The sequence below is a fragment of the Meriones unguiculatus genome, chromosome 1 (genome assembly GCF_030254825.1).
Source record: "Meriones unguiculatus strain TT.TT164.6M chromosome 1, Bangor_MerUng_6.1, whole genome shotgun sequence".
Lineage (NCBI taxonomy): Eukaryota > Metazoa > Chordata > Mammalia > Rodentia > Muridae > Meriones > Meriones unguiculatus.
This window is the reverse complement of record NC_083349.1, coordinates 159463082-159488979: the sequence shown is the minus strand read 5'-3', so window position 1 is coordinate 159488979 and position 25898 is coordinate 159463082. Positions and strand designations below refer to the sequence as shown.

The window sequence follows — 25898 nt, the reverse complement described above, 5'->3', positions numbered from 1 at the left end:
GATATGGGTCTATTTGCATTTTTCTACATGTAGACATCCAGTTAGACCAGCACCATTTGTTGAAGATGCTATCTTTTTTCCATTGTATGGTTTTGGCATCTTTGTCAAAAATCAGGCATCCATAAGTGTGTGGGTTTATTTCTGGGCCTTCTGTTTGATTCCATTGATTCACCAGTCTATTTCTATGCCAGTCCATGCAGCTTTTATTACTGTCGCTCTATAGCACAACTTGAGATCGGGATGAAGATCCCTCCAGACGATCTTTTATTGTAGAGGATTGTTCTCACTGGGTTTCCTTGTTGGGAGGTTTTTATAATTTATACAAGCCTTAAGCATCTTCATTCATTCAGACATTCATTCATTTTAGAGAGTAAAATGATTTTTATTTGCTGACAAAGTCTGATTTTAGGTTTCCTTAGTATATTTTCATATCATTAAAAGTAAAGGCCAACTAGTCCTCAGACTCTGACCCATCTTCAGCTTGACTAATCGGGAAAGAACGAAGTCTCCCTGTCAGATGCAGCCACGTGAAGCCAATCACAGAGATTATTCTTCTTGAGGTATTTCTTGGTAAGCTATTAGAAACGCCCTTCGAGGACCGTTTCTCAGAAACAGCTGTGCTTTTATTCTTCAGGTATTCGATGTGAACAACATTTCCGAGATTTCCCGTTTTTCCACTGACTTTAACCTTCTTCCATAGAAAGTGTTCAAATTTTCCAGAATCAAAACTTCCATCTTCTACTGGATGAGTAAGGTCCAAACGAAACCCCCAGGAGGACTTCTTGTCTTTCTGTGGCTCCATGTTGGGCTTTGGCCATGGGAAGAGAGCCCTAGTTATTTATTATTGGACACATATGAATAGTTGGTTACTGAGAACAATCTTGGCAAATGAAGTTCCTTTAAATCAGGTTACATCTGAACCCTGTTTTTCCTTTAATGTCAAGCCTTTTAGTAGGACAAACCTGTCTGTGACTTTGTCTTTTTCATTGGGTGACCTAATAGCTCTAGAAAAATCAAACCTGGTTTTTATGTGTGAAATGCATTGGCCAGGCAGCTGCTGCTAAACTGACAAAACTGCAGGCCGTCAACACCATCAGCGATCTGAGAAGGAAGAATTAAAGGAGGAAGTATAATCCAAGTGGCCTATGTAGCAGTTAAAATGACACAGAGTTATCCACTACCCACACGGTTGTCCTGGACTCCCATGGTCTCAACGGCTTTGTTGTGTTATACCCAGTTTGCGAGCCCCCAAAAGATCTCCAGGAATCAACTCCGTTGCAAAACACATGAGGGTCTCTTTATTGAAAATTACAAGCTGCAGCTCGGGCCTACACAGCACCCACCGTCGAAGTGGTGGGAGCTGAGCGCCCCGCGCCCAGGTTAGTGGGGTGATTTATAGATTCTGGTCCATCCCAGCATGCCCAAGGCAGGGGCGATTCCTGCCTGGCAAGCATCTATTGGTCAAGGTGTTACATTTTGAATCGATTGGCTATAGGAAGGTTCTCAGACTATTAATGACCAGGTGTCCTTCCCTAGGGGGAGGGTCCGGTTTCCTAGCAACTGTATCTCTAGTGGGTGGGGAAAGAATGCAGCGAGGTAGCTCTCCCCTCAGGGAACTTACTACTATACTGCACCTACTCTACATAGTGTTAACAATCGCTGCTTATCTTTTGGTCTCTCAGTTGGGGACAGTGGTCCCAGGTCTTCAGCTGTTACACCGGAAGGACAGAATTATATCTTTAGTTGCTGCACAGAACAGCAGAGGCCTTTGGCTGCCAGTCGGAACTGAGAGATTTCCCCGTGAGGAGTAACATGGGAGCATTGACCCCACTTTGACTTAGGCAGAGCAGGGCAGCCAAGCCAACAGTGTCCACGGTTTGGGCAGAGCACAGGTGTCAGGCAAGGCACAGGGTAGTTTTTTCTAATGCTTAGCTTTACCACAATCCACACGGAGTCTCCTGAGCCCAGTCTGTCCTCTCTGGAGACCTTAGGGCTGCTTCTGAGACCCAGCAGCTGTCTACCACAGGAAGCCTTTTCCATTAAACGCTTTGCTAGGAGACAGTTTCCTGGACCCAGCCATCTCAAGGAACAAGTTCCACCTCGCTGGCAGTGTCAGAAATGAGCTCAGACTGCCAGGCCCCGGAACCCAGCTCCTGTCCTCCTTCAGGTGTTTCAAGTTTGTCCGTTAACCAGTAAAGGTTGTGAAGAGGGAAGTTGCCGTTACGTGTTATCGAAACTAAGGCACCCAAGTGTAAATGTGTTACCTGTCTTGCCTTAAAGCTTGCCCACTCCTTTGTTCCCCTCTCACCCTAAATTCCAGGCCAAAGTCCAAGGGAGGATGTGACTGCAAAAAGCTGAGTTGAGGGTCCTGAAACCAGCTGACCTGGAAACGGCAGGACACGTAAATTTGCTTTCTTGCACAACCCCTTGTGTCAAAATATGATTGGTCAATACAATAGCCCACCCCGCTTCTCTTCCCAACCTTTAAAACTGTTGTACAATCTCCCTTCGGGGACCCGGTTTCAGATCCTGAACTGGCCGCCTCCCTGTGTGTGCAGAAAATAAAGCTTGCATTTTAAGCTTCTGTCTGTGAAGTGAGTTTTTCTTGGCTTCCACCCTGAACCCAACAATTTTAAATGTCATATTCAGCAGATGTTTAACTTCTGAGCCTTCCTCTACCACTCAAGGGCTGAGACTACAGCCATGTGTACAGTCAAACGCGTGGCGGTGCTGGCGATGGCGCCCAGAACTTCATGCATGCTGGCGCACAGTTTTTCACCAAAGATTGTTCAAGGAAGGCTTGTGTGGTGGGGTTTGTTCTACATGAGACCCTGTGTTTAAAAAAAAGGCGGGGATGGGAGAGGTTGGATTGGAGGGAGAGCACTGGGAGCCTCAATGCTGGGCGCCTAAGAAGCCTAGGCAAGCCAAGTTCCAGGGCCTTTCGTGGGCAGACCTCCGTCTTCCGCCCGGCCCCGCAGCCCTCCTCTGCATTTCCGCCCTCACCTCAAACGCCCAATCGCAGAGGCCTCGCCGGTTCCGCTTACCGCTCCAACAAATCACAGCTAAGAGGTGGCCCCGACATTCCTGTACAAAGATGAATAGAAATAGAAGATCGTAAGCTGGGCGGGACGAACTGCGGCCGAGGTGCATGCGCACTTCAGGCAGCCAATAGCAAGCAGCGCGTTTGCGGGGGACTCGCAGCCGCTCCCCGGGGCGGTGGGGCGGGGTCCGGGGTCCCAAGCCTGAGCGCTCTGGAAACGGTGAGTGAGAGAAGGGGCGCCCCTGGGACGGCGGGAGCGAGGAGGCCGGGGACGTCCCCGGAGCTGGACTCGGAGCGTCCGCTGGGTCCGCACTGGTCAGGAGCCTGGGGAGCGCGCAGTGCTGCTACTGCCTGGGCCAGATGTTTTCGGGCAGTGGGTGGGGAGAGGCAGCTTCTGCCTAGTACACACTTCGTGGATTTCGTTTTCAGATCCGGCCCGGGGTCTTTACAAGTGGAAAAGGAGGAAGTGGTTTCTTCTAAAAGCTCCTGTCCCCAGGCTGGTGTCTTGAACAGGAATAGATTATGACCCCCGTCTAATAAACGCTTAGTGTACCAGACACTTTACCCTTCAGCCTTTGAGGTAGCTACTGGTACCTGCTCTCTTTCCCCATAAGGAAACTGGCCCAGAGAGGAGACAGGATCCGACAGATCTGACTTTCGGTGCTCTTACCGTCACTTAAATCATTAAGGCTGGTGGGTTCACGACTGGGTGTGATGGCCCGTGCCTGTAATTCCAGCACCCGCTCAGGAGGCAGAGGCAGGGGGAGCTGCTGTGAGCTCTAGGCCAGTCCAGGCTATATAGTAAAATGCTGCCTTAAAAGAAAAAAAAAAAAAAAAAAAAAAGGTATGTATATGTGTGTGCGCACCGTGTGTGTGTGTGTGTGTGTGTGTGTGTGTAAATGCTGAGTATGGTGCATTATTCCTGCATTTAGAAGACTGGGGCAGAAGGATCACCATGAGTTGGAGGTCAGTGTGAACTACAGTGTGAGTTCCAGGATAGCCTGGGTTACACAGTTAGACAAATATCGATAAAATAAAATAAAGCAAAATAAAGGGTGAGCGGATAGCCTCAGTTGGTAAAGTGCCTGCAAGCAAAAGGACCCAAGTGTGAATCCTAGCACTCACGTAAAGCGGAGTGTGGCAGCAGGCACATGTCACCGCAGCCTTAGGGGACAGGAAGCTCCTGGGGGCGCTCCCAAGACAGCAGCCAAGACAGGTTTAGTAAGACCCTGTCTCAAAAAGGCAGGGGCAGGGGCAGGAGAGGTGCCTCAGGGTTAAAAGCACTGGCTGCTCTTCCAGAGAATCAGACCCGCTTCCCAGCAGCCACATGACAGCTCACAACCATACGGAACTCCAGTTCTCAGGTGTCTGACTCCTTCCCTCTGCTGGCCGCTCTCAGTACCAGGCACATATGAAGTGCAGCACAGACATACATGAAGGCAAAATGTTTATGGACATTACAAAAAAAAAAAAGAAAAAGATGGAAGCCGGGCAGCGGTGGCGCAGGCTTTTGATCCGGCATGGCAGAGGCAAGCCATCTCGGAGGCCAGCCTTGTATACAGAATAGTTCCAGGACAGCCAAGGCTACAGAGTGTGAAGTAATAGAGGAAGGACCTATGTTCACTTCTGGCCTCCATATGTGCACACAAGGAGCAAACTTTCACATTCAGCTGCACACGAATGCATATACACTTAGTATACCATGTACATATATGCCTGCACAGGAATTCATACACTGTGCATACACCCGTACACCATATACACACATGCATGTACAATACACATGCAGACCTTCACATGTATAGTGTGCCTACTCATACACTATCCATGCACACATATGATTTATGTACATACATGCATAACTGTATGTACACACCATGACACACACATGAACATGCTCACACTTTTTTTTTCCTTTTTGGTTTTGAGACAGGGTTTCTTTGTGTAGCCCTGGCTGTCCTGGGACTCCCTCTGTAGACCAGGCTGGCCTTGGTCCACCTACCCTCTGCCTCCTGAGTGCTGGGATAGAGGGGGGGCGGTGTATAAAGCCTTGTCCCTGAAATGTGAGGAGCCAGGTGAGCATTCCCATAAGGGGAGTCCGAGCAGCCCTGGTCACTTACGGGGCCGGATACCGGGCACTGAGAGAAGACTCAAAATGCTGAAGCTCGTATTTACTTTTGTTTGTGTGTGCATGCGTAAGTGGAGGTCAGAGGACAGCTCAGAGCAGTGGTTCTCTCCTTCCACTGTGTAATTAAAGGGACTGAGCTCAGCTCGTCAGGTTTGGCCACTAGTCCCTTTACCTGCTGAGCCATCTCACAGGCCTGAAGTGAAGGCTGCCTTTCCTTCACGTGGTTCACGCAGGACACGTGCTGGGCTGCTTGCAACCCCTCCCAGTGGGTTCTCTTTGGGTCATATATGGTCGTTATTGTTCTTCCTGCCTCGCTCAGGCCCTGCTGACCTAGTACCATGCAGAACCAAGTTGGAAGATCTTTCCACAGCGGCAGCCTCAGCGTCTCTGATTCATGCGGGGAAACGGAGGACCAGGGGACCAGCAAGGCTAAGCGCATTGCCTGAAGTCGCAGACAAAGTTCCAGGACACCCAGCCAGGTCTGTCGCATCAAGTCTGACCGCTGTCCGGGAGCTTGGTTCAGAGCAGATACTGATTGATTGGCTCAGTGATGCACTGATTGAGACAGCATCTCACTCTAGCCCTGGCTAGCTTGAAACTCTTCTACTTAGACCAAGCTGGTCTTGAACTCACAGAGTTTTTAGGTGAAAGGCAGGCAACACTGAGCCTGGCTTAAATTTATTTTAGTTTGTTGTTGTTGTTGTTGAGGTGTTTTCGTAGGGGTAGGTGTGGCGCATGTGGAAGTCACCTTTCGGGGAGTCAGGACTCTCCTTCCATCATGTGGGTGCCAGGGAAGAACTCAGATTACAAGGCTTAGCAGCAAGCACCTTTTACGCCTTGAGCCATCTCCCTGGCCCCTGTTTGTTTATGTTGAGACAGGATCTTATGTAGCCCGGGCTGGCCTTCAATACCTTACGTACCTGAGGATGGCCTTGAACTCCTGATCTTCCTGCCTCCCTCTGAAGTGCTGGAATAGTAGGCGGGTGCTCCCCTAAATGTGCACCACAAAGTTGCTTTTCAGACTGTTGTAAGGACAAAGCTTCCGTGGAGAGTCCTGTGCGCAGCTCCAGCAGACAGAAGGCCGAGTCAGGAGGCTTTGGAGTTCAAGGCCAGCATGAGCCAGATAGACGGACATTGTGAACCTCATTGCCCTTCCAGAAACAAGGCAGGAGGGTGCCGCTTACTGGCACTGTTAGATATCTGTAGTTCCAGTTACTGAGAAGGCTGAGGCAGGTGGATTGCTGAATGTAGGTATTGAAGAACCGCCTGAAAAAAGCATTGTAAGATCTTTTTCCAGGGCGTGTTCAGACTAAATAAATACTTCTCAGGAGGTAGATGACATACATTTATTTGTTTGTTTGTTTATGTTGTTTTTTTGAGACAGGGTTTCTCTGTGTAGCCTTGGCTATCTTGGAACTCACTATATACAACAGGCTGGCCTCAAACTCACTGAGATCCTCCTGCCTCTGTCTCCCAAGTGCAGGGATTAAAAGCATGTGCCATCATTCTGGGCCAACATACTCCTTTAATCCCAGCACTCTGGAGGCAGAGGCGGAGGCAGGCAGATCTCCATGAGTTCGAGGCCAGCCTGTTGTCCATAGTAAGTTCCAGGCCAACACCAGGGCACAGTGAGATCCTGTTTCAGAAACTACAACAAAACCATTAAAAAGCCAAAGAAGCAGTTGTACACCTATAGTCCTAGCACTTGAGATTTAGACATGAGGATCAGCACTGCAAGACCATCCTGGGCTACATAGTGAGTTCCAGGCCAGCCTGGTCGACCTGAGGGGTTTTTTTTGTTATTGTTGTTTGTTTTTTGTTTTTTTTTGAGATAGGGTTTCTTTATGTAGTCCTGGCTGTCTTGGGACTGATTCTATAGACCAGGCTATCCTCGAACTCTAAAATCTGTCTGCCTCTGCCTTCCGACTGAGATTTTTTTTTAAAAGAACAAATAGGGCCTAGCTATGGTCAGAGGCTTGGTACTTGGCATTCTTCCAGAGAACTGGAGTTCGCTTCTCAGGACCCACATCAAGTGGCTCACAACTGCCTGTCACTCCAGTTCCGTGGCAGTCAGTGACTTCTGTGGACACCCACACACATGTGCACACACACAGATCTTTAAGTAAGAGAGTACAGTTGGAGGCAAGCCTGGGCTACGTAAGAGTCTGTCAAAACCGAAATGAAACAAAAACATAGGATGGCTTTGCCATCACTAAAAACGGTCGCAGCTGGCTAAGCACCCCCGCCTGTCCTTGAGCAGCCCAGTGAGTGGTGACGAGCATGCCTCTGTGTCGGCGGAGAGCCACCCAGGAAGAGAACAAAGCGGATGGCACAGAAGCTCAGCCCATGGTGCCCACAGAAAGCCTGACGGTGCTGCTGCACTGGGCAGGCCCTGAGGGCGGGGAGCCCTGGGTCACCTTCAGCCAGGCATCCCTGACTGCCGAGGAGGCCTGCATCCACATTGCACACAAAGTCGGTGAGTGTGGCACCGCCTCAGGGTGGGTGGGGGCGGGGCAGGGCGGGGCTGACGCTGTGTTCCACAGTCACTGGACAAAAAGGAGTGAGTAAGAGGGGCAGCACCAGCTTAAGTCAGGGCCCGCAGGGGCTGTTATTCTGCCGAGGCAGGGGTGTGCTTGTGCCTGTGACCTTGGAGCTTGGGAAGCTGAGGCAGCAGGATCTGTCACAAGTCCCAGGCCCAACTAACTACACAGGAAGACCCTGTCTCAGAAAGCAAGTCTCAGACTCAGGGTAGAGCTCCTACCCCAAATCCCTCAGAGAAGGGGCTGGAGAGATGGCTCAGCGGTAAGAACACTGGCTACTCTCCCAGATGACCTGGGTTCAGTCCCCGGCACCTATATGGCAGCTCACAACTGTCTGTGACTCTAGTTCCGGGGGGTTCTGGCACCCTCACACAGACATACATCAAAGTAAAATACCAATGCACAGAGAAATAAATAAACCTTAAACATAAAAAAGAATTCCCCAGCAAGGGGCTGCCATATGACCCGTGGAATAGCCCCAGCCTAGAACCCCCCAGTGAGGGGTTTGGGTGTGGACCAGTGAAGCCTTCCAAGTATGTGCAGAGTTCTAATTTCCCTCCGTGCCCCCCCCATCAAGTCACTAACAGCATCATTAGGCCCTCACCTCCGCAACTTGTTTTAGTACTAATCACATGTCAATGGTGCCACCCTTAAGTTCCATTAACATGTGAGTTTGGTGATTAAGATTTCAGCTTGTGAATTAGGAAATGTTCAAGCCACCACAAGGAATGTGCTGGCAGTTGGACTGTGACATCTTTCACCACCTCACATTCTGTTGTGTTGACGTGAGCAAAGGGACCTGCACCTTCTAAATAAAATGGGCCCCACGCAAGTCCAGAGGTCGTACTCGGGTTGAGGAACCAAAAGACCTTCAGGCTGACTGGGATACCGGAAGTAAAAACTGAAACTCGGGGCTGAGATTGTCGCTCAGCTGGAAGGACACTTCCCAGCATTCACAGCACCCAGCCTCTGTCCCCAGCCCCGCAGGAACCGGGAGTGGTGGTGCACACCTGTCAGCCCTGCCTGGGAAGTGGAGAAAGCTCAGAAAGAAGTTCAAGGCTAGAGGCAGCCACATACAGACTTTCAGCCCAGCCTGGGCTCCGTGAGACTGTCTCAGATAAGAGGAATTAAAAGCAAGCATCAGAAGCAGAAGCCAGGTCCTGGTACTCGGTCCTGAAGGGGTTGGAGTTTCTTAGTGGGCAGTAGGGAGCCGTGGAAGGCTTCAGCCAGAGAGTCAGTGGCTGGCATATTAGAAAGCTATTTGACAAGCAAGGCTGATGTGGGTTACTGCTATTTACTATGGATATATCTTTTAGCTAAAGCAGCAGTTAATCCTAAAGCAGCTGTATACAGAAATCACCACACAGAGACTGGGATTGATTTAATTAACCTAGAGCACAGTGCTGGGCAATAGTTATTCTGTCCTAAACTTCCAAGCCGGCATAGTTTCCTACCATTCAGATTTCACCCATTAGACTTGCTTTTAGTCGTGTCTTAGGTCCCATCCCATCACTCCACTCTCCAAGTGGTTCCAAGTCCTCTCCTCCGGATTCTCTCTCCTCCCTCCCGGACCAGGATGTCCCACCCTGTCCTCTCCCTTTGCTCAGCATTGGGGCTGGTTTTAATTGACAACACAGAGAACAAATGGTGGCATGTTTACACAAACTTGAGACATTGTGATTCTTACAATAAGCATCACAATGCAATGTCCCATTTTCCAGATTGAAACCAGATAGTAGGGGAGAGAAATTAGCATTTGAATGAACAAGGGTAAAGTGTTTGCAGAACAAAAGAACATTATACTAACATTTCCCCCTTTAAGTCCAATAAAAGGCTCCTTTTCTTTCAATACAATAATAATTATAAAATTTTGAAAACTAATAGGTAAAATCTATGTGTGCAATGTCCAGTCCATGTGTATTTAGCAACTTAGGAGAAAGTATCTGATTATCCTATCTATCTTGACAAGTTTAGAGTTGTATACCTAAATCAACTTTTTATCTTTATTGGTATTACCTATATGAAAGAATTTTCTTAAATTCTAAACAACTCAAGCTTAATTGTGGCACTATAACTATTTGGTCTTCAACCCCATCAGAGACTTGAGGAGGAATAAAATTAGTTACTGGAGTAAATAGGAAGTGCACGTTAGCAGCTTCCAAAAAATTAAAAACTGACAGAGGCAGTTTGCTACCTGAACAGTCACTCATAACTATAACGTTGGAGCATCATTTTCAGCCTCCTGACTCGGAATATTTGAAAGACATAAATGTGAAGCACAAACTATTTATTTAAGACTTGCTTGCCCTGTCTTGGCAGAGTTCAGCAGTCGACTTGTCCTGCATTTAAGCTTGCCCATTTTTGGCAAAATTTGTCTGTCCTGAAGCAAGGGTATTTTTTTTACCCGAGTGTCTCATTTTTCACATTTGAAGCCATCTCCATGTGGAGGTTCTATGATGCTCATCATCTTCTCTGAGGTTGGCAGGGTGCTGCCAGGAGATGACCTGTCTCATTGTCAAAGAATCTTTAAAATATTAAATAATAAAGGCATTTTTAAATGCCGTATTCTGTAGGTCTCTGAAGTTTTTGAAGACTACCTATCTTTATATAATTGATCTGTCTACAAAATCATATTTATCTGTTAAACCTAGGATGTATATTCCTGTGATAAATTAGACTAGTGTCTGACATGACTATGAGTTGATTAACTAGCAATTAACTTGCATTACCTAATATCCTAACCAGTTTTTAATAGCAGTTTAAAAGTTGAATTTGTATCAGTATACTAAAGCTTATACCAATGTATCAAAAATAGACTTTTTTTTGCATCAATATGCAAAATCTTACACCAGAGTTCAAATTAATCTTATCGGAGAATAACAAATAAAACCGTAGGTTAAGTAGATTCAATAATCTACCTTTTGTCTTATTATTCCTATAAAATATCCCTGTATTCTCCTTTCTTTCTTTTCAACTCCTTTTCTCCTTATCTAAGAAAGATAGAGAAAAAAAGAAAAAGGAAAAGAGAGAAATCCCTGAGTCTAACCTTATTTCTCTCTGAATAAGACCATTAATGATTTATAAACATCTCCCAATGACAATAAACATTCATAGCCACAGAAAACAACGAAAAACCTACCCAACCCCCCTTAAGGAGAATTGGATGTCGTTCTCATGGATTTCTTCTAGCTGACATTTTGGACACGCAGAAATCCTGTTAGGAGGCCCAAAGAAAATTGGGAAAAAACAGTTAATTAAGCAAGCAATTAACATTTGTGGTCCAGTCTTTGAATGTTGAGGAATTTCAGGCTTAATAACTGTTCTGTTTGGAACAGTCTGTTTGGACCAATTGAGATTAGTAGCTTTCCTCAAAGCTCTCTTGGGAGCAGGCTTAGGTGAGAAACAGCAATTGAAGCAGTTGAGGCAGGAACAAGCAGAATGCTGGAACATGCACAATGCTGGAGCAGATGTATCAATGTCTCAGCATGCTGGAAGGAGGATTCTGTCAGGTTTGATCCAGCGTCTCCAGTGTCCAGTCCTTTTGTTCTGCAAACATATAATTTCTCACAAGTATTATATATAAAGTTCTAAAATTATAAATGTATGAGATGTTCAGGATGAAACTAAACTGTAAACCAATTTTATCTATGCCAATTAAAAGAATGGCATAATAAATTTTGAGGATATTATTGGCCATGTATTGTTGGAATTCTGATTAGAGACATTTTATATGTCTCAGTCAGTTTTAGAGTTGTTCTCATGTGAAGGGATCATCAATTTATGTTACCTGTTCTGTTTGGTCTTCTTGATTTCTCTCTTCCTGGGGGTGGCCAAGGTCTGTCATATCTAATTTTTATTAGTTTAGAAGGACCTCATAATCTCTCTTCTCCTGTATAACACAGCATAACACATTCCCTACTCTCCATTGTGAAGTTAGTGTATCTTGGAAATATATAGGCTGAAATAACTCAGCAGATTTTTCTATAACCCAGTGTCTCTCCACAGCTGTTGTTTGTTGTTCATTAACATTTAAGAAAGTTAAGGTCAATAAAGCGTTATGTAATCTATCTCTAGGGGTTTTTAATACCCCTCTCTGTTAAGCATGTCCCTTAAAGTATGATTGGATCTCTCAGTGACTGCTTGGCCGGTAGGATTGTGAGGTATACCTGTTACATGTTTTATCTTATGTAAGAAATCTTCCCATTTTATTAGAGATATACGCTGTGGCATTATCAGCCTTAATTTCTTCAGGTACACCCATAACTGCTATCACTTCTAATAAATGCATAATAACCGAATCGGCCTTTTCAGAACTTAAGGCTGTTGCCCATTGAAACCCTGAATTTGTGTCTGTAGTATGGTGCGCTTTACCAAACTCTGTAAGATAGAGCACGTCCATTTGCCAAATTGCCTTCCTTTGGTTTCCTTTAGGGTTACTTCCTGCAGGTAGTGGAGTTTGGCTCTATAAAGAACAAGTGGGGCATTTTCTCACAATTTCTTCGGCTTCTTGTCAAATGATAGGAAACTCTTTTTAAACCTTTGCTGTTAACATGGTGTTTTTTATGAAATTCTGAGGCCTCTAACACACTTTCCTATCAATAGTTGATCAGTTTCATCATTGCCTTGTGCTAGAGGACCTGGTAAACCTGTATGAGATCTGACATGTGTTCTATACAATGGATTATTTCTATTTCTGATTACTTGTTGTAATTGAAGGAACAGTGAAGTTAAGTCTGAATTATCCTGAATTAGATCAGCAGTTTCTATATGCAGAACAACTCTTTCTGCATATTGAGAATCTTTGACTATATTAAGAGATTCTTGAAAATCAGATAACACCAAGAGAATTGCATATTATTCTGATTTTTGAATGGAATCATAAGGACTCTCCACCACTTTAATCACATTTTCTGACTTATAACCTTCCCTTTTTGATTTATTGGCATCTGTATAAAATGTGGGAGCTCCAGAAATTGGAGTTCCTTTTATTATATGAGGGAGAATCCAATTGGTTCTTTTTATAAACTGAAGTCGCTTGCTTTTTGGGTATCTGTTGTTGATTTCTCCCAAAAATTCACAGCAAGCTCTTTGCCAGTATTTGTTGTCTGCCCATAATGACACAATCTCAGCATTGATAAAGGGCACCACAATTTCAGCTGGATCTATTCCAGCCAGTTGACGAAGTCTCATTTTCTCTTTTAGGATCAATTTAGAAGCCTTTTCTATATAGGTTTTTAATTTTTAATTTTGTTTGTGTGCCAAAAATATCCATTCTAAGACACAGTTCTCCCTCTGCATAAGAATTCCTGTGGGAGAATGAGTGGAGGGCAAAATAACCAAAATACAGGCCCTCTTTGGATCAATACGGTCTATACATGCATCTTGTAATTTCCTTTCTACCAGAGGCAATTCCTTTTCAGCTTCAGCTGGTAACGTTCTATTTAAGTCCTTATCACCCTGTAAGGCTTGAAATAAATTACTTAGCTCTTGAATAGCTAAACCAATGGTAGGCCGTAGCCAGTTAATATCTCCCAGCAATTTTTGAAAATCATTAAGAGTTCTTTATTGGTTTCTTCTAGTTTGTACTTTTTATGGTCGAATTTTCTGTAGACCTATTTTGTATCCTAGGTAATTAATAGAATCTCCTCTTTGTAATTTTTTGGGAGCAGTTTGTAATCCCCAACAAAGCAAAGTTGTATTTATTTCATCAAAAATATTTTCTAATGTTTTTGCATCTGAATCAGTTAATAAGATATCATCCATATAGTGGTAAATTATGGATTGAGGAAATTGCTTATGAATTATCTCCAATGGCTGTTGTACAAAATATTGGCACAAAGTAGGACTGTTTAACATCCCCTGTGGTAAGACTCTCCAGTGATCTCTTTATTGGACAGCTTCTATTCAAAGTGGGCATTGAGAAAGCAAACTTTCCCTATCATGTTCATATAAAGGAATTGTGAAAAAACAGTCCTTTAAATCAGTCACTATAATAGTGATTCCATTAATACCATAATACCATTCCTTAGGTAACAACGAAGGCAATGGGATTCCGGATTGTAACGATCCCATTGGCTGAATAATTTTGTTAATCGCTCTGAGATCTGTTAACATCCTCCATTTGCCAGATTTCCTTTTGATGACAAATACAGGAGAATTCAAGGGCTGTTGGACTCCTCTACATGTTGAGCCTCCAGCTGTTCCAGGACTAGCTGTTCTAGTGCCAATAATTTTTTCTTTTTTCTTTTTTTTTCAGTAATTTTTCTTTACTCATAGACCATTGTTCAATCCAAATAGGTTGGTCCGTCAACCACCTTAGTCGTAAGGCTGTAGGGGTTTTATCAACAGTGGCTTCCCAACATGAAGTTGGAAAGACGGCCTCTGCTGTATTTTCCACCGTTCCTTCAGTTTCAATATTATTTAAAATTATCTTTAACTTTGGTCTTTGATCATTTATAGAGATTTGCCAATGTATTTGTTTTTTGTTCCCTTCCTGGTTTTTTGATTTATCTATAGAACCTGCTCTGGCCTTGCTGTCTAATTTTTTAATGTTTATTCCCAGAGCAGTGGTGTTTAACTTTCTTGTGGAGGTGTGTCCCTGTCCTGTATTGGCCTGTGAGAAGCCCCTTGGGCAGTTTTGGATAAAGGATTACCCCATTTATCTGTGACTGCTCTACTTTCACTAAGCCAATGTCAACCCTTGCCACATCTTCTGTATATTCTAGGAAGCATATGCTCCCTTTCTGAATTATTTTGGTTTTTCTGGTAACTCCCTTTGTAGCAACCTTGCCCATCACAATTAGGACATTTCCCAAGGTCTTCAGGGCTAGCTTCTCCTCTCAAGGTCAAATTGGATGAATGAGGTCTGAGGTCAATTGTATTTCTAATCGATTCATCTGTTGGTGCAGATCTTGCTCTTAATGGCCTTATTACCTCTTTGCATTCAGTATTAGCATTTTCAAAAGCTAAATATTCTATTAGTGCTTTTCTAGCTAGTGGATCTGATATACTTCTATCCACAGCTGAGGTCCATCTTTGCAAAAAGTTAGTGAATGTTTCACTTGGACCTTGTATGACCGAGAGAATGGCTCAAGTCTTTTTCCTGATTCCTCAACCTTCTCCCAGGCGTTTAAAGCTGCTAGGCAACATAATGCTAAGGTTTCTTCATTATATACAGCTTGTATCTCTATGTCAGCACATTGGCCATCGCCAAGCAGCTGTTCCTTAGAAACACCAACACCTTGGCTCTATTTTTGTGCGCTGTCTCCCTAGCCTCTTCTCTCCACCATGATAGCCATTGTAAATATGGCCCAAGTTCTAATAATAATTGCCTTTGCCATATCCTCCAAGTCCTTTGGGATTACTCTACTTCTGATTGACCAGGAAGTCAGCATTTGTTTTACAAATGGTGGATGCATTCCAAAATTAGTGACACTGTCCTTAAATTTCCTCAGATCTAACACTTCCATAGGGCACCATTCAGCTTCATGATAATACTGTGGATGATCATCATCTGCTGGTCTCTGCTGTGTACTGACTGGATAAGCTAACGTTTGTTTTCTAACCACCTTTGGTTGGCTTTCTTTATTTTTGTCTTTTGCCGTTGCCTGAGTATTTTCTTTACTTAGTATTCTAAACTCTTCTCTTAAGGTCTGCACCCATGTTTCATAACTATCTCTTTGTTGTTTGTTTTGTTCAATAATCTCTTGAATCTCCTGTTTCATTCCTCGCTTCCAGCTTTTAATTTTTTCCTTTATTTTGTTCTAGTTGTTCTTTGTGCTGTTCCAGTATCTCTTCTGAAACCTCTGCCCTATCATCCTGTTGTTGATCCTGTTTTGTAAGTTTTTGTATCTCGTGTTCTGTGTCCTGTGTCCAACCTTCATTTTTTCTTTATATTGTTTTACTTGTTCTTTGTTGTTCCAGTATCCTTTCTAAAGCCTTTGCCTTTGAGAAGACGTAAAAGGCTAAGCCAATGATTAAAGTTAAATTGAGGACTATGAATGTAACCATAATTTCTAAATTTATCTTTATTTCCGTCTTAAAACCGTAGAAGAGATATCAGCCAAGCTCCAAGAGGTCTGCTTTATTGTTTCTCCCACCCTGTAGACTGTAGAGGCAGGCAGTTTTGTTATGTTAAGTCTCAGGTCTGCCCACTGTAAACTGTCTTTTGCCCCAGGGCCTGTTTAAGAGTCTCTCTTAAAGAGACAGTAATTGACCCGGGAGTTTTTAGGTTTTAAGTTTGGGTTTTATCACTGGGAGCTTATTCCTCCCACCAAATTATGATAAAGTATGATTTAAAGGGTGTGGATACTTAGATTAGCTGGGTGCCATTTGATGTGAGTTATTAATATTTACTATTGATATATATTTTAGCCAAAGCAGCAGTTAATCCTAAAGCTGTATATGGAAATCACTACACAGAGACTGGGATTTATTTAATTAACCTAGAGCACAGTGCTGGGCAATAGTTACTCCATCCTAAACCTCCAAGCCCGCATAGTTTCCTACCATTCAGATTTCACCTATTATGCTTGCTTTCAGTCATGACTTAGGTACGGTCCCATCTCTCCACATGGTTCCAAGTCCTCTCCTCCGGATTCTCTCTCCTCCCTCCTGGACCAAGATGTCCCATCCTATCTTCTCCATTGCTCAGCCTTGTGGCTGGTTGTTTTACTGACAACACAGAGAACAAATGGTGGCATGTTTACACAAACTTGAGACAGGTGGTGCTTAGAATACACATCACAATGCAATGTCCAGATTGAAACCAGATAGTGGGGTAGAGAAATCAGCATTTGAATGAACAAGGGTAAATTGTATATATTCCAAAAGAACATTATCCTAACACAAGGCAACATATTTTATTAAGCCCTCAGTGAAGTTACCTCCTTGTAGTAACTTTGGAGAACAATCTGTGTTTATCTGATAGGTTGAAACTTTTTGTTTTTGTTGTTTATTTGTAGGTCAAGACAGGGTCTCCCTCTATGGAGTCCCGGCTGGCCTGAAACTCACACTGTAGACCAGGCTGGCCTAGAACTCACAGAGACCCACCTGCCTCTGCCCTCCTAGTGCTGTGATACGTCACTGTGCTCAGCATGTTTTGTTTTGTCTTTGAGCCAGGGTTTCCTATAGCTCAGGCTGGCCTTCAGCTTGCTGTGTAGCAGACAATGGCTTTGTCCTGCTGTGGCCTCCAGAATTCTGGGGTCACATGCCACTTAGTTCAGTGTCCCTGTCCTAGCTGCAGAGGAATCTGGGAAATGTAGTTCTGGGAAGCCTTGGCATGGTGGAAATACTCAACTGCCTGTGCATATATCATTATTTGGCAACTAATAGGCGGAAAGGGACCTAGGAAGGGTATGTGAAAGGAGTCAGTGGGTTTCGGGATCCTCAAAGCTAAGGTCTACAGGTGATGGGGCTTCTAACCTCATCCCCCAACCCCTGTGTTCCAGGCATCACTCCACCCTGCTTGAATCTCTTTGCCCTCTATGATGCACAGGCCAAGGTCTGGCTGCCCCCAAACCATATCCTGGACACATCCCGAGATGTAAGCCTAAAGCTATATTTCCGCATGAGGTGAGTGAAGGCCTCTTGGAAGGAGTGTGTATGTGAGTATGTGTGTGGGTATGTGTCAGTATGTGTCCATCCAAGTGCCACAGCACAGGTGTGGAGGGAAATGCACTATATCCACTATGCAATGGTCTCTCACAGCAAACACAGGTTGTTAGGCTTAGCAAGTACCCACTGAGCCTCCCCAGGCTCTGAGTCTTCTTTCCCTTCTTGCCAGGTTTTACTTCCGGAACTGGCATGGCATGACTCCCCAGGAACCGGCTGTGTACCGGTGCGGTTTCCCAGGGGCAGAGGCTTCCTCAGAACGGGCAGAGCAGGGCGTGCAGCTCTTGGATTCTGCCTCATTTGAATACCTTTTTGAGCAGGTATGAGCAGGGATGGGGAATCTGGACAGTTTCAGGGGGAACAAAGGGACAGTTAAGGGCTCCCCTCCATTTCCAGCTTCATTTCAGCTAAAATGTTTCAGCTCATGACACCTTTTACCTTTCTTTTCCAAAAGAACTTGGGGTGAATGATTAGTAATGTCTAGGATTGGTTAGTAATGTCTGACATGGTCTCAAGCTTGGGCAGAGGTGATTGTATGTGATGTGTATTTGGTCTTTCTAGGAAAATGCTTATCCCCTCCCCACCAGGTGCCTGGAAGTAGGGAATTAAAGTTTGTTGCCAATAGAGCCATCAGCTCTTTTTCTATCCATCCCTCTACCTGTCAGGGAAAACATGAGTTCATGAATGATGTAGTCTCTCTGCGGGACCTGTCAAACGAGGAAGAGATCCACCACTTTAAGAATGAGAGCCTGGGCATGGCCTTTCTGCATCTCTGCCACCTTGCTCTCTGCCGTGGTATCCCCCTGGAGGAAATGGCCAGAGAGATCAGGTGACTGAAACTGAATGGGCACCAGGAGTAGGTGGGTGAAAATCGCCATGCCCTGGGCACCAGGGTGGACCGCTCATGATGCCTTCACTCATCCAGCAGAGAGAAACTTAGCCCCCTCTTCGTACTCACACCAGTTCTAAGTGTTGGAAACACAACACCAGCCTGCTCTACATAGTGAGCTTGAAGACAGCCAGGGCTGCACAGGGAAACCTAGCGCAAAAAGAAAGAACTAACCCCACAAAAGCCAAGTCTACAGAAGCGGGGTTCCCAGTGGGTACAACTTCTGGAAGGCATTGTGGGGCTCAAATCCCAGGTCCTAGGAAGCTCAAGAAGGGGCTGTCTTTGGCCAGGCATGTGGCACAGACCTGTAGCCACAGTAACCAGTATATTGAGACAGTAGAACTACAAGTCATAGGAAAGCCTGGGCTACATTGTTTGACCTAGTCTTCTTCACACTCACCATCCCCCACAAAGAAAATTAGTTCAGAGTAGTTGGTTGGGTCTTAATTGTAACACATAGGGGGTAGAGTGAGGAGGATCAGGAGTTCAAGGTCAGCGTCAGCTACACAGCAAGCTTAAGACCAGTCTGGGCTACATGCCCCCCCTGTCCCCAAAACACAAGACAACAACACTAGGGCCAGATGTGGTGGTGTGCACCTGGAAATACTGCACCCGGCAGGCCGAACCAGGAAGATTTCTTCAAGTTTGAGGTCATTCTTGGCTACACAGTGAGTTTCGAACCAGCCTGGGCTAAATTATGTAGTATAAAAACCAAAGTAAGGAGCTGGAGAGATGGCAGCGTGCTTATGAGCTCTGGCCGCTCTTGCAGGGGAACTGAGTTCCATTTCCAACACCCACGTGCAGGCTCACACCCGGTCCCAGGGCATCTGATGCTCTCTTCTGGTCATTGTGGACACGTTGCAGGCTCATGCTCATGGAGACAGAAATAAAAAGATTTGGAGCCCGGCGTGGTGGCGTATGCCTTTAATCCCAGTGCTTGGGAGGCAGAGGTCTACAAAGAGAGTTCGAGGACAGCCAGGGCTGCTACACACACACGCACGCACGCACGCACGCACGCACGCACGCACGCACGCACGCACGCACGCACACACACACGTTGTCTCTAACCCTCTGCCCCACTCCCCATCCCCCCCACTCTATATTCACTATATATTGCTGGGGTGAAGGGCTGAAGCCACAGTACTTGAGGTTGGGTGCTTCATGTCTGCATTCATGACATCGGTCTCATGTCTACGTTAGGCAGCAGAGAGGTCAAGCCACTGATCCCATGTCACCCAACCTGACTTGTCCCCCTGCACCTTTCCAGCTTCAAGAACTGCATCCCTCGCTCCTTCCGAGAGCACATCCGTCAGCACAACGTGCTCACGCGCCTGCGCCTCCGAAGAGTCTTCCGCCGATTCCTGCAGGCCTTCCAGCCTGGCCACCTCTCCCAGCAGGTGGTGATGGTTAAGTACCTGGCCACCCTGGAGCGGCTGGCTCCCCGCTTTGGCTCAGAGCACATCCCTGTGTGTCAGCTGGAGGTAGTGGATCAGCCTGAGAGGGACCCCTGCTACCTCCAAAACAGTGGGCAGACTTCCGGGGACTCAGGCCCAGAGCTGGCCCCCGGGCCTCCCACCCACGAGGTGCTGGTGACAGGCACCGGAGGTATCCAGTGGCGGCCACTGCCGAGGCAGGTGAGCAGTCAGCACAGCTGTGGGCTCCCCGGGGCGCCTCAGGGACCCCTCTTCACCTGGCTCTGGAGGCCTGCCCACCTGTCTTGCTTTTCCCCTCCATTTATCTGTGGGAGACGGGCCCCGGTGTGCTAGACTGTGCACGTGGAAGTCAGACTACAGCTTGGGGAAGCTGGTTCCTCCCCTTCCGCCACGTAGGCTCCAGGCATCAAAGAGGCTTTAGAGGCAAGCCTCTTTACCCACTGAGCCAGCTCACTGGCCCCTGAGGGGTTGGTATTAATTATTAACTAACTAACTTTTGGTGTTCTCAAGACAGGGTTTCTCTGTGTAGCCTTGACTGTCCTGGACTTGCTTTGTAGACCAGGCTCACCTTGAACTCACAGAGATCCGCCTGCCCCTGCCTCCCGAGCGCTGGAATTAAAGACGCCCCCCCCCCCAGACCAGTTAGGATCTGCTTTTGTGCTGTAATTGGAGCTGGCCTGGAGCTCAGCTGCGCAGCCCAGGTGGCACTGGAGCTCGTGGTGATCCTCCTGTAGCTTTCTGAGTTTTTGGAACTAAAGGATTGAGGCCTGTTTCCCTCTGTCCTCAGAGGGGAAATTTAACAAGCCTTGTCCTGCTCTGTCCCCTGCCTACCCCCACCCCTCCCGCTGGCTTGGTTTTTCAGGAATCTGAGAGAAGCCACAACGTAGGGAATCCCCAGGGCACCCGGTCTGGGAAGAAGGCCAAGGCCCCTGAGGCCGGAGAGCAGCTGGCAGAGAGTCCTGGGGAGCCAGCCTGGACCTACTTCTGTGACTTCCAGGACATCTCCCACGTGGTGCTGAAGGACCGCCACGTGCGCATCCACCTTCAGGACAACAAGTGCTTGGTGGGGGCCCTGGGCAGTGGGCTGGTGGGGGAGTCCGGGACGCATCCCGCCAGTCCCCTGATCCTGTGCCCCTGGCCCACAGTTGCTGCGCCTCTGCTCCCGGGCTGAGGCCCTGTCCTTTGTGGCCCTGGTGGATGGCTATTTCCGATTGACCGCTGACTCCAGCCACTACCTGTGCCATGAGGTGGCGCCCCCGAGGCTGGTGACCAGCATCCAGAATGGCATCCACGGGCCCCTGATGTGAGTGGTGGCGTGGCCCGAGGATGCCAGGGGTTGGCGCTGCGGAAGCTGGGATTCCAGCAGATGCTGACACGTGACGGGGCGTATGCACACAGGGCGTGCATGCCATCCTACACCGTGTGCGTCCTGCCGTCACAGCTGTGGGCCGCATCAGGGTGTCACTGTGTCTGTGTGGCCTCCGTACAACACCTTTTAGTCCCCGTTTTTGTTGTTGCTCTTGCCACCTCTGGGATGTCAAGGCCCTTATTCTAGTTTTGTTTTGTTTTGTTTTTTTCATTACTGTAACAAAATACCTGAACCTGTATACTTAAGGAGAAAGGAGGTTAGTTGTGGTACACAATTTAATCCAAGCAGGTCAGCTTGGGCTACGTAGTGAGGTTCTATCTCAAAGTGATTTTTTTTTTTTAAGATTTATTTATTTTATGTATTTGAGTGTTCTATCTGCATTTACACCTGCCAGAAGAGGGAGTCAGTTCACATTATAGATGGTTGTGAGCCACCGTGTGGTTGCTGGGAATTGAACTCATGAACTTTGGAAGAGCAGACAGTGCTCTTAACCACTGAGCCATCTCTCCAGCCCCCTCAAAATGAAATGTTAAGTAAATTATGTGTATATGTGTATGTCTGCATAGTTGGGCGCAGGCGCCCATAGAGGCAGGGGCACTGGATCCTCCTGGAGCTGGTATTTATAGGTGACGGTGTGGGTGCTGGGAACCGAACTTGGGTCGTCCTGAAGAGCAATAAGCCCCTTTAATGACCGAGCCATCTTCAGCCTTCAGAATTAAATAGTAAGAACATGTCTAGGGGCCTGAGGAAATGACTGTGATGAAACGCTTGCCTTGTAGCATGTTTGGCCCCTAAAGGCACACAGCTCAGCAGCTCCGGAGTGGAGTCCCAGCACTGCCAAGGTGCCACCGTGTGTGGAGATGGACTCTCTGGAGCACAGCTCCCGCCTCGAAACGGCAGAGGGCGAGGGCTGACAGCCCAGGGTCTCCTGTGATGGGCAGAGCAGCGTGCGCACCTCACACACACACGCGCAGGCCGCAGACATAGCACAGAGTGTCTGGTCTGCGGCTATTAGCAAGCTGTTGTGCTTGCTAGCGCCCAAAGCCCTTGGTTCAGTTCCCAGCGCTGCCTGCCCTAGACGCGGTGGTGTACCAGGCATTCCCAGGACAGGAGTCAGTTCTCTCCTGCCCTCTTGGTGCTGGGGATCAAATTCAGCTCCTCAGACTCAGCAGCCAGCGCCTGTGTCACTGAGTCTTCTCCATCCCCCTTGTTTGGTTTTTGAGACCGAGTTTCATTTAGCACAGACTAGGCTTGAACGTAGCTGAGGGTGACCGGGAACTTCCTATCTTCCTGTCCCACCTCTCAGTCCTAGGACTAGAGGCATGCGTTGCCACATCTGGCTTGTGTCTATCTTTTTTTAAGTTTATTTTTTATTTTTTTTGTAATTTTATTTCATGTGTATGGATTTTGATTTGTTTTTGTTTGTTTTGTTTTTGCCTCGTATATGTCTGCACCACATGCCTATCTGGTGCCCACAAAGGCTAGGAATTAGCAAACAGTTGCGAGCCCTCTTCTGGGTGCTGGGAGGAACAGCAAGTTCTCTTAACCTCTGAGCCATCTCTCCAGCCCATCTTTCTCACCCCCTCATCACGGGGTATGGGACCTGACCCGAGCCTCAGTGGGGACAAATCACATAGAAATGGTGTCCCCACATGGCCCTGTGGCTCAGGGTGATGAATGATCTGTATTTTGGGGGCATGTGACTCTCTCTACTGCAAGCCACTGTCCCTTTGACCCATGTGACATCAGCTGTTTTCCTGTCTCAGCATCTGTCACTTTGTCAGCGGCTGTGTTTGATGTCAGGCATACGAGTCTGTTCTTACTTGGATCTCTCTGTGATCGTATATAGGTATACATGTATGTATACATGATCTTTGCACGTTTCTTTATTTGGGGGGAGGACATGCCATAGGGTATGTGGGGAGTCGGAGGGCGACCTGCAGGTGTCAGTCTCTCCTTCCATCATGCCGGTCCTGGATGTTAAACTCAAGTCATCAAGCTCTGAGCAAGCTTTCCCCACGGGGCCGCCTTACAAGCTCTCGAAGGGTCTGGATGCATGAGCGTGAACACAAGGCAGCCAGCAGCTGGCGTTGAGTGCCTTCCTCAGTCACGCTCCATTAGTTTTGTTTTTTTTTTTCTATTTTCCGTATGTATGTATGTATGTGTATCTGTGTGCGCGTATGCCACGTGAATGTGGGTCCCATGGAGGCCAGAAGAGGCACGGGACTCCCTGGAGCTGGAGTTACAGGTGGCTGTGAGGTCCCTGACGTGGGTGCCGAGAATCCAACTCTGTAGCCCTCTACAAGAACAGGAAGTGCTGTTTACCACCGAGCTGTCTGTTCCGCCCCTCCACCTTACCTTTGAGACAGGGCCTCTCACTGAGACTGGAATTCAGTGATTGGCCAGGCCAGCTGAGCCATATCCTCAGGGTTGGGGTTACAGGAGCACGTCACCCGCCCAGATTCCCACGGGGGCCGGAGGTATCTGAACCCAGATGGTCTAAGGCCCCATCCCCTCTACTTTTTCATGAGACATAGTCGTATCAGGTAGCCCAGGCTGGACTAAAACTTTAGTGATCCCGTGGCCTCAGCCTCCCGAGAGCTGGAGTTATAGGTGTGCACTGACTCGAGCCCCAGCTGGTGTGTGTGTGTCTGGGCAGGTTTCCTGTGGCCACTGCCTTAGCATGGGTCCCAAAGTGATTACAAGAGGCTTGATGGTATCCCCTGCCCTCTCCTCTCCCAGGGATCCATTTGCGCAGGCCAAGCTCTGGCCGGAAGATGGCCTCTACCTGATTCAGTGGAGCACCAGCCACCTGCACCGCCTGATCCTCACTGTGGCCCATCGAAACCCGGTGGGCCTGGGGCCAGGGTGATGGGGTAGGGAGGCACAGCCTTCGCAGGCCGGATCCCAGCCCTGCTGGACCCCTGCTCACATCTACTTCCCACCTCCCCAGGCTCCCAGTAGTGGCCCGAGGGGCCTGCGCCTCCGAAAATTCCCCATCACCCAGCAGCCCGGAGCCTTTGTGCTGGAAGGCTGGGGACGCTCCTTTGACACCATAGGGGACCTTCGGGTGGCCTTGCAGGGCTGCTCACTTCGGGCTGGCGACGACTGTTTCCCCTTGCACCGCTGTTGCCTGCCCCGGCCAGGAGGTGAGCGGGATAGTGAGAGGCACAGGGCAGGGGTGGTGCTCTGTGCCTCGAAGCCAGCCCACAAGGGCAATGTCCGCTCCTGTGCCTAGAAATCTCCAACCTCCTGATCATGCGGGGGTCCAGCGCCCACACCCGCCCGCTCAACCTCAGTCAGCTCAGCTTCCACAGGGTTCACCAGGATGAAATCACCCAGGTGGGTGCTCCGTGACAGGGCATGTGAATCTCGGGGGAGGGGTGGCGGTCACCTGCCATCCAGTGCGGCTCGCACTGCATTCAGCACCATTTCTTAACAGCTGTCCCACCTGGGCCAAGGCACAAGGACCAATGTGTATGAGGGCCTGCTACGAGTGGGGGGCCCTGATGAAGGCAAAGCAGACAGTGGCTGCCCCCCTGAGCCTGGTGGGAACGGTGAGCAGCAGCTTCGAGTGGTGCTTAAAGTCCTGGACCCCAGCCACCATGGCATCGCCTTGGTAAGTGTGCAAGGCTGACCCTGGGGTACCGGGAGAGGGTGATGGGGTGAGACGGGGCGGGTCTGCAGTACCAGGCTGACCTGCCCTGTCTGTCTCCACAGGCCTTCTACGAAACAGCTAGCCTCATGAGCCAGGTGTCACACATGCACCTGGCCTTCCTGCACGGGGTGTGCGTGCGAGGCTCAGAGAGTGAGTGGCCCCTGCACGCCAACCCGCCGTACCCCTCCCTGGCCTGTATCTCGTCCTCTCAATGTTTTCTGTTTGTTTTCTGATGGTACTGGAGATGGAACCCAGGCCTTCAGCATGTAGGGTAACACTCTACCCCTGAGCCACACCCAGCCATTTGACCATCGCTCCCGGAGCCCTAGGAGCAGACAATACCCTGACCTTCAGCACATGCCTGCCCTTCCCTACGTCAACCCTCCGTTCACGTCTTAACACTGTCTATACTTTGACCCTCCTCATTATCCTGACCCCTTGCTATACCTGCTCTGCCCTGGCTCTTTGACCCAGACCCTGATGTCTGCCTCTGAGTCTCCATTCTTCCCATAATCCCTTTTGCATCCACCATACATCCTCCAGTCCCTTCAGCACAGTGGCCCCAGGCAGGTCCCAGCCCTGCTGTGTCCCCAGTCACCCTGAGTTTCCAGCCTGCTTAGACACCTCTGTTCCTTCGCTGCCTGACCCTCCAAGCTCCTGGTGCAGGCCGACCCCAGTCATGACCCCATGAGCGGCTCTTGATTCTGCTTTCCAGCCTGTGCCTGGCCCACTACTCCATCTTCATGGCACCTCTGTCTCCTGCTCCCTATCTCAGCTCACCCCCCTCCCATCTCCTCTCCACTTCCCGCACTCCCTCTTGCCCTTGCTCTGTGCCTAGACTCCCCATTCCACCTCTGCCCCTACTCTCTCCTCTGTCTTCAGAGTACCTCCCCCTATCCAAACTCAGCTCACCTCCGCCACCAGTCTGTCTCTGGAGGCAGAGGCAGGTGGCCGCCCCTCCAGCCACTGTATCTTTGCAGATATCATTGTGACAGAGTTCGTGGAACATGGTCCCCTGGATGTGTGGTTACGGCGACAGCGGGGCCGACTCTCCATGACCTGGAAGATGGCTGTGGCCCAGCAGCTGGCCAGCGCCCTCAGCTACCTGGTATGTGGACCTGGGGGGACACCTGTGCGTGAGGGGAGTAGTTGCAGCCTGGGTATCAGGGTAGGGGGCCACGCTATGCCGCAGTTCTGAACTGGCTCTGACATGCCCCAGCCGTTGCTGT

General features: G+C 48.1%; 1 protein-coding gene and 1 pseudogene across 9 annotated transcripts in view; one reads left to right on the top strand and one right to left on the bottom strand.

The window, feature by feature from the left end:
• Nucleotides 1–451: 451 nt before the first annotated feature.
• Nucleotides 452–999, bottom strand: LOC110544780 (ribosomal protein eL22-like 1; annotated as a pseudogene).
• A 2109-nt stretch (nt 1000–3108) lies between these two features.
• Tyk2 (tyrosine kinase 2) overlaps nt 3109–25898 on the top strand; it is a 32620-nt gene continuing 9830 nt past the window's right edge. For 4 of the 9 annotated variants that reach the window (XR_009586905.1, XR_009586904.1, XR_009586899.1 and 1 more), the window contains exons 1-15: nt 3110–3260; nt 5488–5647; nt 7429–7644; nt 17158–17281; nt 17493–17640; nt 17986–18149; nt 19477–19843; nt 20505–20705; nt 20788–20945; nt 23754–23862; nt 23965–24160; nt 24250–24353; nt 24454–24630; nt 24732–24819; nt 25650–25777. Coding sequence is in view for 6 of the 9 variants with exons in the window: in XM_021649186.2 (XP_021504861.1) it covers nt 7449–7644; nt 17158–17281; nt 17493–17640; nt 17986–18149; nt 19477–19843; nt 20505–20705; nt 20788–20945; nt 23754–23862; nt 23965–24160; nt 24250–24353; nt 24454–24630; nt 24732–24819; nt 25650–25777 (2160 nt within the window). In the remaining 3 variants the exon portion in view is untranslated. Of the gene's footprint in view, nt 3261–5487; nt 5648–7428; nt 7645–15475; nt 15546–17157; nt 17282–17492; nt 17641–17985; nt 18150–19476; nt 19844–20504; nt 20706–20787; nt 20946–23753; nt 23863–23964; nt 24161–24249; nt 24354–24453; nt 24631–24731; nt 24820–25649; nt 25778–25898 lie in introns of those variants that run through there. The other 5 variants (XM_060370136.1, XM_060370122.1, XM_060370126.1 and 2 more) reach the window with 5 other exon arrangements.